This window comes from Wolffia australiana, chromosome 4 (genome assembly GCF_029677425.1).
Source record: "Wolffia australiana isolate 7733 chromosome 4, ASM2967742v1".
Lineage (NCBI taxonomy): Eukaryota > Viridiplantae > Streptophyta > Magnoliopsida > Alismatales > Araceae > Wolffia > Wolffia australiana.
Genome location: NC_135838.1, coordinates 6,805,109 through 6,818,257, shown reverse-complemented (window position 1 = coordinate 6,818,257; position 13,149 = coordinate 6,805,109). Strand labels below are relative to the sequence as shown.

At 39.3% G+C, this 13,149-nt stretch overlaps 1 protein-coding gene across 1 annotated transcript; it reads right to left on the bottom strand.

Moving 5' to 3' along the window:
* Positions 1-1,155: 1,155 nt before the first annotated feature.
* LOC144701750 (zinc-finger homeodomain protein 8-like) lies at positions 1,156-2,121 on the bottom strand. The gene has a single exon (XM_078573499.1). It carries the CDS (start codon positions 1,908-1,910, stop codon positions 1,362-1,364), a length of 549 nt encoding a protein of 182 aa, XP_078429625.1. The 5' UTR covers positions 1,911-2,121; the 3' UTR covers positions 1,156-1,361.
* Between the last annotated feature and the right edge of the window lie 11,028 nt (positions 2,122-13,149).

Genomic DNA, 13,149 nt, shown 5'->3' with positions numbered 1-13,149 from the left:
GAGATATCCTTTACAGAAAGAATAAAAATTGTGTTAACTAAGGTTCTGAAATGTTCCTTGTTGATTGTAACATTAAGGTAAATTTTTTGTTTCAACACTCATTTTTGGAACTCATAATATATTGGATGCTCTTATTAAGGTAATTATTGAGTCAAGTAGGCAAACCATGTTGATTGGGCTAAGCTCACGGTTGCCTAGATAGTTTTTTGGGGAATAAAATGGCACGGGGGCTCTAAGAAATACACTGTAGATAGGGCATTCAAAGGAAAAGCAGGAGAGAGGGGGATAGAGATAGTCAAAAAGTGATAGACTGGAATTGATACGTGACACAGCCATGAACCTAAAATACAACATTCTTTCCTGTCTCTGTTTCATCCGTTGCGTTGACAAAGCAAGGAGGTTCTTTGAGGGGTTCCTTGAATACGCAACATAACGTTCTTCTTGACAATTCAATGTCATCTGGAGTGATTGGGAGAGCCAGGATGAACAGTGTTATTTTCATTTTACATTCATGCGTGATTTTTTTCCTTCTATAATCTCTAGAGATAGGGAGATTATGTGTCAGAGGAAGAGGGAGAAAGGAAGTCACAGACCACTCATCTTATATGGGAACTGTAGAAATCCCTCACAAGTTGCACCACTAGACAATAGGCCAACCCTCAAAGATTTAAAATAAACCGCTCTCTGTCTCTCTCTCTCTCTCTCTCTCTGTCTCTGTCTCTGTCTCTCTCTCTCTCTCTCTCTCTCTCTCTCTCTCTCTCTCTCTCGCTCGCTTGCTCTCTCCTCCCTCTCTCTCTCTCTCTCATCTTATCTCGTTTGTCGACAACTGGGCAGTGCTCTTGCTTCCACGGCAAGGTACGAAACAGAAGATAAGAAGAGATTTGAATGCCTTTAACATCACCAACGAAGCCCACATCACCGATATGATTTTCTAGATAGAGAAGCACCAACAGTGGTGCGTGACAGTTTGGCCCAAAGATGGGAAGAAAAATCCTCTTGCCCTTACCACAGACGACAAATAATTGCAGATAGAGAATAGAGATCGAGAGAGACCCACAGATTCCTCGCCGTGTCAGGTCATAATTAATTGAGGGATAAGACGCCGAAAGATGAGGCAGAGATCAGAGCAACGAAAGCGAGAGACCAGAAAAGAGAGAAACTCAATAGTCCACCAATAACATTCCCAACAAGATCAAGTCAAAAAATCAATAATCAAAGGGTTCCGTATCGTTAGGCAGCCAAAGAAGAAGAAGAAGAAGACTCAGAAGAAGAAGAAGAAGAAGAAGAAGAAGAAGACTCAGAAGAAGAAGAAGAAGAAGAAGAAGAAGAAGACTCAGAAGAAGAAGAAGAAGAAAGCCAGGCTAAGAATTGGAGCTTGGGCTGGTCTCTTTACCTCCGCCGCCTGCTCTTCTAGAGGAGGACCCTTGAACAAATATATGTTTATTGTTGTGCATCCACACCTTGAAGACACTCTGGTCAACGCCCATATCTCTACACGCTATCTCAACCATGGCGGCGTCCCCTTTCTGCATACGCCAACCGAGCTTCTCCGATAGCTCCTTCATACTTAGCTTCTGCTCCTCTGTGAACTTAGTCCTGGCTCTTTTCTTCTGCCTTGTAGAAGGCAGGAGCGGCGGTTGACGGTGGTCGTTGACGATGGGCAGGACTCTGCGGTGGAAATTGCGGTGGCAGCCGCAGGCCGCGCAGGCGTAGGACGACGGAACGGCGGATGGCAAGAACTCCCCACACCCGTCAACGGCGTGGCCGCCGATAGCCGCGGCGTGGTTCTTCATACACTGCTTGTACACCGCGTGGTTGACGGAATCGCCATTGAAGGAAGAGGAGAGAGGAGAAGCTTCCGTTATGGGAGTGGGCTTGAGGGGGGGCGATCGTTCTATTTGGAGGTCCATTTCAGGGTTGGAAACCCATGAAAGAGTTGCGTGGGGGAGTAATGGCGGGTAGAGAGAGGAGAGAGGACGGTGAGTGGGGGATGAGGAAGAACGAGCAGGATTGCCTCTGCTGATGGATTGTCTTGGATTTGGATTGACTCGCTGATGTGTGTTCGTGAGGGAGAGAGACAACCATTGGGGGATAAACAGGTGGGGGATAAACAGATGGGGGGATAAACAGATGGATTGAAAGAGATGGCGTAGAGAGAGATAAAGAGAGATAAAGAGAGAGAAAGAGAAAGAGAAAGATAGAGAGATAGAGCGAGAATGAAAGAGAGAGAGAAAGAGAGAGATAGAGCGAAAATGAAAGAGAGAGAGAAAGAGAGAGATAGAGCGACTGAGCGAGAATAAAAGAGAGAAAGAGAGAGAGAATGAAAGATAGAGAAAGAAAGAGGGAGCGAGAATGAAAGAGAGAGATAGAGGGAGAATGAAAGAGAGAGATAGAGGGAGAATGAAAGAGAGAGATAGAGCGAGAATGAAAGAGAGAAAGAAAGAGAGAGATAGAGCGAGAATGAAAGAGAGAGAGAGAGAGAAGAAAGAGAAAGGGGGAGAGCGAGAATGAAAGAGAGAGAAAGAGAGAGAGCGAGAATGAAGGAGAGAGAGAAAGAGAGAGAGAAGAGAGAGAAAGGGGGAGAGCGAGAATGAAAGTGAGAGAAGAGAGAGAGCGAGAATCAAAGAGAGAGAGAAGAGAGAGATAGAGCGAGAATGAAAGAGAGAGACAAAGAGAGAGATAGAGCGAGAATGAAAGAGAGAGAGAGAAAGAGATAGAGCGAGAATGAAAGAGAGAGAGAAAGAGAGAGATTGAGCGAAAATGAAAGAGAGAGAGAAAGAGAGAGATAGAGCGAGAATGAAAGAGAGAGATTGAGCGAAAATGAAAGAGAGAGAGAAAGAGAGAGATAGAGCGAGAATGAAAGAGAGAGAGAAAGAGAGAGAGAAAGAGAGAGATAGAGCGAGAATGAAAGAGAGAGAGAGAGAGAATGAAAGATAGAGAAAGAGAGAGATAGAGCGAGAATGAAAGAGAGAGAGAAAGAGAGAGATAGAGCGAGAATGAAAGATAGAGAAAGAGAGAGATAGAGCGAGAATGAAAGAGAGAGAGAAAGAGAGAGATAGAGCGAGAATGAAAGAGAGAGAGAAAGAGAGAGATAGAGCGAGAATGAAAGAGAGAGAGAAAGAGAGAGATAGAGCGAGAATGAAAGAGAGAGAGAAAGAGAGAGATAGAGCGAGAATGAAAGAGAGAGAGAAAGAGAGAGATAGAGCGAGAATGAAAGAGAGAGAGAAGAAAGAGAAAGGGGGAGTGCGAGAATGAAAGAGAGAGAGAAGAAAGAGAAAGGGGGAGTGCGAGAATGAAAGAGAGAGAAAGAGAGAGAGCGAGAATGAAGGAGAGAGAGAAAGAGAGAGAGAGAGAAGAGAGAGAAAGGGGGAGAGCGAGAATGAAAGAGAGAGAAGAGAGAGAGCGAGAATCAAAGAAAGAGAAAGAGAGAGAGCGAGAATGAAAGAGAGAGAAGAGAGAGAGCGAGAATCAAAGAAAGAGAAAGAGAGAGAGCGAGAATGAAAGAGAGAGAGAAGAGAGAGCGAGAATCAAAGAGAGAGAAATAGAGAGAGAGAAAAGAGATAGAGAGAGAGAAAGAAGAGAATGAAAGATAAAGAGGGAGAAAGAGAAAGAGAGAGAGATGTCGAGAGAGAGTCGTAGAGAGAGAGAGTTTTAGGATGTGGGCTGCCGCAGCTTCACACGTTTGGTATCTGGTGAGATTAAGACTATTATTAATTATGTTTATGTGCTGTCAAAGGGAGAGAAAAGGGATTCTTTATGCAGTGTGCCAAACGAAAATGAGAAGCTCAGACAGAGCATCTTTCTTACCATGGTTCCTTCATCATGTCAATGGTTTCAAAAGTCGTTCATGAACATTAGCATGCCTCAACATGAATAGGTTCGACAATAAGCTTTCGATGAATTCATAAACTTTTTCCATAACCCATGATAAACCTGAATTGTCTTCGCTATGCGTTGTCGAAATATTATTAATGAGTTTGAAAATTCATCTCCTCAAGTACTTTTATCCGGAAGAAGGTTATACTTCAACCATAGTTTTGAAAAGCACAGCAAATTTGAAAGCCATGCAACTTTCACCATGTATTTCTCAATCGATTGTCTTTGAAAGATTACTCATATGCATGATAAATGTTATCAAGAGGTAGCTTATTTTGTATAATAATGTTAGAAAATACATCTAATTTTAAGCCCATACTAGAACATTCAATGCCATATCAGAATAAAACTCAATGCGTCTCTAAAAAACCATCCGATTCAACCAAGTGTTATAGTTCATTTTGGTCTTTTGTAATACTTTGTGGTAATAAATAGAAAAAGATATTCATTCCAGTCATGACAAGGCAACACATGATTGGGTTTTGTACAATATAAAATAAGAGATTGATCTCATTTTCTCTCTCTTCATTTCATGTTTTCGATTGAGTTTCTAGTATTATAGAAAATAATTCACTAAAAATATTGCAAGTCGTGGCTTCAAAGTTTCAACAAATATTTTTTTCATATACAGAAAAAAACTTTTAAAGTTTTTGTCCTAGGCATAAACATTTAAATGTTTTTCTCGTAACAGTTGACATGAATTGAGTCATATTCTGTTTATTTATGAAATATACTGATTAGTGTCTCTCTTATATTAATCCTTATGATAAAATGATCAATAAAAAGGATATTAATGAAAAATACAATTGATATCTTACTATGATATGAAGTTATAAAAATCAAATCCCATGCACATTTTTATTTTCCTATCGATAATTATTATTGTTAAGTTTTTTTTAAAGTTACTGAAGGAATACATTTTATTTAATCCACAAAATTACTATCAAAATTTGGGTACAGAAAATAAAAATTTGCATGAGACTAACTTATTTATAAAAAACACTTGGTATATCTTTGTATCTGATTTTTATATCTTGAGGCAATATATAGAAAATATCACTAAAAAATAGTGATAGAATACTATTAAATTCCATATGGAATGAATACTTTTAGAAAAACAATAAATTTGGGGATTAAATAGTTTTTGAGATATAATAAAATGGTAATCATGAAAAATTAAGATAAATAAAATTTTAAGTTTAAAATTATTGAAAAGTAATGTGAGGTTGGCGGAGAGCGCCCGCCCGAGATTGCTGCCGTATCTTCAAAGCCCTCGTCATCGTCTTCATCGACTCCAGTCTGCTTGCGTCCCCCCGACCGGCACACCAAGGCGCAAACGAAGGCCCCCGGGTTCAAGCAACCTCGGGTGAAAAGCACGTCCATATCTTTCCCGTGTTTTGATTTCATCATTCTTTTGGTGTTTTCATCTTCTTCATCGTTTTATCATTTCATCTCCATCTTCACCTTCGTTGTTTTCGTCTTCATCATCGCCATCTATTTGTTGTTTGAATCGTTCTTTCTTTGAATGTTGTTCCAAGGAGGTTCCTGGTGTTAAAGGACACTCCAAGTTGGACCCTTCTTAATGGGCCAATGGACCCTCTTATAAGGGCCCAACCTGGCCCTATACAAGATCATGATGGGCGCCACATGTTCTCATATCTGGATTTTTTTTCATTTTGGGCAGTTACCCATGTCCAGGTCTCACCAAGAAGAAGCATAAAAGGAGGAAGAGGGAGGAGGAAGAAGAGAGGGAACGGAGATTGATCTAGCAGAAGGTTGCCGGTGTGCTCGCGTCAGTTGGATCTGCCAAGCAATCGTCGCCGTGGAAATCCAGTACACCGTTGGTGGTTCCTCTGTCGTCTAGCTTGCATGGGTCAGAGATCAGTCTCTATGAGACGTTGCTGGCTTTCCCACGCGACCTAGAACATCTCAGGGGTGCCTGACGAAGCGCTTCGCTGCCACCCTGATGCCTCGATGCTGCCATTCTTCCGTTGGTCATTAATTGCTCGACAATGGTGCGACACATGATACTATCCAGCTGCCATGGAATCTCGTCGCCTGGTCAACGCAACGGCTCCTTTGCATTGCAACTCTTGCAGACGTACCCACCGCACGACCCTCTGCCGCCTGGCCTCCGATTTTGCCTGGTCAATGCAATATTTCATTGTGTCGCTAACTCTTTGCGGAAGTACCACCACGCTAACCTTCTAGCACTCTAGCTCCCGACCGCGCATGTGGTCAATCAATGCTTAGGGTGTGGGTTGCTGGTCGAAGATTCATCTTTGGACCTGACAGATGTGCTCTAAACTTCCCCCCTTGTCTCGGGTACATGGCATGGTCCAGTGTTGCACCACCCATGCCCTAGACTTAACCGCGGGTCATTCGAGCCACCGCACCGATGCAACCACGATGCACCGCCCCTTCGGATCGGTTGCCCAGTCGGACACCGGGTATCTTATCCCTGGACAACATCGATACCGCCCAGCTTGCAGCGAGCTCCATGACAACAGCCTGTGCCCATAGGCATACCTTGCTCTGCACCGGTCGCTCGCACCCACAGATTGCCACGCCAAGAATCTTGACGCCACTTGCGCCATTCATATTTGGTTGTGCATATCTCTGAGCCTTCAGACTGCTTCACCCCCCAGCTGTCGTTGCATCGGCCCAACGCCCACCAACATGCCACTGGCCTCCGCTTGCGTCTGTTACCTGATGGAAATATATGTGGTGGGCAAGCAAATCACACATTCCACCTCTCGTTCCATGTTCATTAATATAATATATTCATTATAGTGCACATGTTATGCTTATAATGAAGTCCACGAATACATGATCGGACTTAGTGCATTATGATGAGATTGTAATACAGTGATCACTAGTCTTTAAGCATGTGTTCTAAACATTCCTATTCGAAGGATACTCGAGAAGGACATCGAAGTGTCCGGATAGAATAACACTATCTAGCTTCATTCATATGATGAGTATGGTCGGTCCCGTAGCCATTAGTGTGGAGACACTAAGGATAGATAGTGGGTTCTCTTTAGTGGAAAGAGTTCGCTTAATTGATCCGTACAAATCCCTGAATGGTATTATACCAAACTGTTAACCAAGTTTATTGATGTCATAGTTGTGTAAGGGGGGGGGGGGTCCTTAGACCTGAGACACCAAAGACATCTTGTTGACGAACGATTGAACTTTGATTATGGCCAATGAGTCTACAATCATGGGATTCTAAACGGTCTTAGTTCGGGTACATCAAGAAGTTCACGAAGATGATTGAGTGGTCAAGATAGGATTGTCCACCCTAGGTATAAGAGGTGACAGCTCAAGGAAGATGATATGATGAAGTCTTTGGCCAAGGCGGTGAAATATCAGAGAAGAGATCTCCGATAATTTTTTAATGCATCAATACTAACTCGGATGACCGATTAGGGTTTGATAGTGACCATACCCTAAGTCATTCAAGGAGAGTCAAGTGATGAGGGATTATATGTACACAGTAACCAATGACGAACAGGTTCCATGAGTGAGTCGATACACAATTCTTTGTATCTTCTACAACACGAGATGTAGCTTGTCACCCCACGTGTTGGAGACTCGACCTATCGATTGTGTTAAATCAATCCGACATTAATTAATCTATATTATGATATATTTAATTAATTTGGAAGGCCAATAAGGGTTATTGGGCCACTGGAGTCGTTAATTAGACTGATACATGGGCCTAGAGGGTCACATGCAAATGGTCTTTTGGTTGTCGGAAGATATAATTAAGTTTTGGGGGTTTTATGAGAAATACCCCCTTAGTATAAATAAAGGGAGGCCCTGAACAAAACTCACCCAGTTCAGAATTGTTCGGGGGCCTTTCCCCTTCTTCTCCACTCTCCCCACACCCCCTCGCCATTCCCCGATGCAATCGGGACGACGACGACAGAGATTGAACGGGCTCGTCAATGAGAAGGAGGAGATTCTACTTGCTAAGGATTGCATGAATACGTCTAGAGGCTGCACACTTGAGCAGCTTGACTAGTCTTGCTTCGGACCAAAGAAATCAAAAATGAGATCCATGCAAAGGTACTTCATTACATGGTTTTAACGATGCTGTTCGATTTTGTTCAAGGCTTCCACTGCGGAAGATTTTGATTTGTTTATCTATGTCAAGGCCTATGGAACCCAACATCACCAGGATTGGCAGATAGCTCGAGTCTCCTCGCCACTGCTCTCTCATAGCTTTGCCTTCACTCTCCTAATACCCGCTCTTGCGCTGTGACACTACCGTCGGTCGAGCCCAGCTGTGTCCATCACAGCACGCCTCCGCCTACCTACCCGCTCCAATGTATGAGTCAATGAAGATGCTGACGATGAGCGCCCACCGACGAGGTACGCCATTATCATGCTCATTAGTTATATTACTTTCTTCAGCATATTTTCGACTGCACTCCACCGTGCGCGGGTTAGTTTAGGTGAGAGAATATTAGCAATAAAACTACGATTTGAGCGAATTCCCAGGTACGGGTTGAGCCCGTCCATTACGTGCGAGCCCGACAGAATTATTCCATTCGATGCCGTAGTCACAGTCATCGCTCCGACGAGGGTCAGAAGGTCACCGTCATCATCATCGGTCACTACCCTGAAGCTCGGAACTCAACGAATTCCCACAAGTCGGACCTGCACGTAGACTCATCTGGGGCTTCATCGCATCACGTAGTTACATTCTCTCTTTGGAATTATCTATCGAACGATGCCTTTGACGACGTCCCACATCATCTTGGTATCAGAGCATTATCTTCATACCTTTCCGGACGACGACACCGTTGACGTCCGGGCTTACAGGCATTATTGGGGTAAAATACAGAAAATTGCTTTCAACTCCTCAAATGTCTAACTTTTGAGAAATTAAAAAGTAAATTTTCTATAAAAACTATTATAGAACTAGACAGAAATTTTATTATAAAGAATAATTATGATATTCATAAATTTTCAATAATATGGGATCGATTTCTTGTGAATATGTTTGAATTTTTGCCTAAAACTATTTCATGGACTTTTGAATTTTTTTGCTAAATTCAAACAATATGGTGGTATACTATAATGTATAACGTAAGATTAATTTCTTTCTTACAATCATTTTTTCATTATAGAGGATACATGATCATTCTAGAGGATTAAAAAATAACGTCTCCATGAAAAGGATCTTATCTAAGCCCAAGAAAAATGTTTCAGTATTTGTCTTATACATGGAAATGTGTTATTTCCTATGCTTTTATCATAGAAAGTTTATCTCCATGAAGTTTCAAGGAAAACATCATGTCAGAAAACATGATTTGGAGATGTGATCTATTGCCCCTACAATTTGGCAATCAGGCATGGATGTGTTTCAAAAGATTCTCATGTATTTTGCGCTATATTCTCTACCTTTACTATATAGATAGTTGAAGTTGGCTTACAAGGTTTGGCGATAAAAAATGATTCTTAAAGATTCGATTTCACTTTGTGTTCAAGAATATTAACATTTAAATACAGAGTCTCATGAAAGTGCTAATTTGGGCACAACTTCATATCAAAAAATGAAGAAGCAGCCAAAACCAAAGCAAGCTGAAGATGGGCTGCATCAAAAGAAGCAACAAAAGCAGGATAAAGTAGTGCTTTCTATCCATTGCCAGATAAGTGGTCATGTTAAGAACTATCCTAAGTTTCATGCATGGAGAGCAAAGAAAGATTATCTGATCTCTCTCTAGTTTGTTCACAAAGTCACCTTGTATATGTGGTACTGTTCATGTTAGAGTGTCTAGGAGGGGTTGCCTCCATTACCAGAAACTGAGTCATGTTGAAAGATTCATCTGGACAGGGAATCTCAATTCAGTAGAAGTGGCAAGAATAGTGACGCTTAGTTTCCAGTAAAAGTTTGCTTGTCATTTAAACATGATAGAGACTTAAGTTATATTGTTTGTTAGACAGAATTTAGTTTTTAGTTCTGTTTTGGACAATTTTGGTTATACTTGGTATACAGAAACAGTAAAATTTAGTCTATTTTACGAATCAAAACTAACTGGAACAAGTTCTCTATCGAGTGATATCAACCTCTATATACTTGATGTAGATGTCTCATCTAATGAAATTTTGCTCTCTAGTGCAAAAAGGGCAAAGAGAAAGTTACCGAATAAAAAATCAAATTTATTATGGAACAAGATACTTGGTCATATATCTCATGCGAGAATTGATCGACTCGTGTCATGTGGAAATGTAGATCCCTTTGGTGAAAACAATATCAATACTTGCATCATATGTATCAAGGGGAAAAACAAAACATAAATGGAAAGGTCGCATTTGAGCTTTAGGTGTCTCGGAATTGATACAAACATACATTTTTCAACCTTTCCTTACAACTGGGAACTGTCAACACAACTTAATCACTTTAATTGATAATTATTCTCAATCCGGCCACATATATCTTATTCATGAGAAATTAGAATCTCTGGACATGTTTTAAGAAATAAAAATATGAGGTTAAAATCCAGCTCAACAAGCAGATTAAGACGATCCAATCAGACCATGCAGGTGAATTGTATGGAAGATATGGTGGGTCAGGTGAACAATGTCCAAAGGATTTTGGTAAATAACTAGAGGATTGTGGTCTTGTTCCCTAATATACCATACCAGGTTCCCTAATAGAATAAACACTACACTTCAAGGTATGGTGAGGAGTATGTAATAACTTGCAAATTAATAACTTTAATTGATGAATATTACATTACATTTATGTGTTTTAATGGCCATATTTGCATGTTATCATATATAAATGGAGATAAATAACCTACACCTTGATTTTATTACTGTTTTGAATTTTTAGTATTTTTTACATGGTATTTGACCTCCTTGCATTGAATAAATTTTTACAGGGCTTAGAATACATGGCTAAAGGTTGGTAAGGGTTTTGCTAATTTTCTAAAATTTCCCATATTTTTTTATAATATTCTGGCCAATATTTAACCAAGAAATGATTTTACAAATTTAAAGAATACATATTTTACTTATTTGGCATTTTAGAAAGCATTTTATATTATATATATATATACATATATATATATATATATATATATCACGTGGCATCCACATCATTCGCCCGAAATTCGGGCGAATAAGTGGATGCATATTTTTTTAATAATAAGAGAGAGAGAGAGAGCATTATTGACTCATTATGGCATTGCAAAGCGTGATGCCATAATGAGCGAATGATTGTTTCAAAAGGAGCGGCGCAGTCGGCGAGGAAAAGGTACGTTTCTGTTTTCTTCTTATTAATTTTTCCGTGCAATAAATGCACATGGAGAATCGATCTCTACATGCATTTATGACGTACAAACATTCCTCATACGTGCAGTCGGTAAGCTGGGTGCATTGATTGCACGCGGCAACCGACACACGTGCATTTATATAAATAAAAGGGATTCATTTTTTTTAATACACGCACAGTCAATTCGCCGTGTGCATTAAATGTACACAGAAATCGACACTACGTGTATTAAAAGATTGCAGTAAGCTTACCTCTTTATTATTTTATTATTTTTTAATCAAACGTGCACTAATGAGGGCGACGTGGCATCTTCTTAACTATTAAATGGAGCATCATTTTTCCAATGATTGGGCCTGTGGAAGCGCTCAAACACATGTCAGAACGAGATCCAGGGCGGCGAAAACAAGGAAAAAGAGGTGTCAGCCAATAAGAAAAATCTGTTTTTCTTAAATAATTAAACGATCCAATGGCCAGGATAAAATGCTAGTAAATATGCGATATTTTGAGATCTAGCCATCTGATTGAGCTGAATTTTGAGGACATATTTTTCTTTTCCCCCTCTACAATCCATACAGTCGGATTTTTAAATGGAGGTTAGGAAGAAGGCGAAATTCACTTTTTGAAGCTCTCCCCAAAGATTTGGTCAGGAAGGACACATGAGTTGCTTTGGAAGTCAACATATACTGATTCAACATAGAAAGTTGTAAGTTTCTAATTTGTATTTTGAACTTATTCTTGAAAGATTCTAAAACGCCATGGCATGGGCGAAATGTACGTGCCCTTGAAGTTGTTTTGAAATAAAATTAGCATTGCATTTTGATTTTGATTCAATATCTGATTTTTAATCTTTAGTTATACATTGATTTCGATCCATTCTGCATTTTAATATTTTTAGATTAGGATTAAATTTCATTTTTTTTCCCCAAATTCTTCTACTTTCTCTCTCTAGGTTAATTCGTCTAATTTCTCTCACTAGATTTGGGAATTGATTTTTTATAAATTTAATTAAATATATAAAAAACCTAAAAATAAAGTTTCATCCAAAAGTTCGTCCATCTTGAAGTCCAATTTCAAAGTCCCTTTTTTTATTATTAATTCACAATTTTAATACATAAAAATTGTCTTAAATTTTTATCATAATTGGGAAATTAGTGATCTGAATTAATCTGATCTTATAATTAAAATTATCCTATCTTGAGTGTCTTGACCAAAAATATTAAAATCAAAATTAAGTTTCTACTTAATTTTGATTAATTATATACATAATTAAAGTCTATTAAGCACAAAATTAATTCATTCTTGAATTAAATTATTTAAAATTGGATAAAAATTCTTGCTTAGTGCCTCAATGTGGTTCGACCCCTTGCTTGCTCTATACACAGTATTTAGTGATTAAGGGTTATTATAAATTTTATTGTATAAGTCTAAAAGCCCAAACAACGACATCTTTACACATCAATTTAAGCATGCTTGCAGAATTGGCTCTTCCCATGAACATTTAGGTTTAAGCACTCAGGAAATCAATTTGTTTACTGAACCAAATACCAAAAAAAACAAAAATCAAGACCAAATGAGCTTTGGAGAGGTGAAAACCAAGTTTGAAACATTTTCACATTTGGGGCAATTAAGCAGAAGCATGACCCAATTTTCTTCACAAAATGAAGCTTGACTCAGGAACCGTAACTTGTCACAAAATATCTAGATTTTTATAATTTAAGAACTAAAAATGGAGCCATTTTTGACGTAGGAAATGTCATTTCTTTGGGGATGTTTAATTTGAAGGCACAAATAAAGGATATATTGTGGTCGTTCTCAAAATATTTTGGTTTTTCTCAAAAAGGATATATTTGAAAAATAAAAATAAAAATTGGCATGAGAAAAATTTAGTCTCTATCAATGTCCAATGAACACTTTTGAAAGTCAAGAAATGCAAAAATGATAATCTCAAGTTTAGGATTTTACCTCGTCATCGATAATTGAGA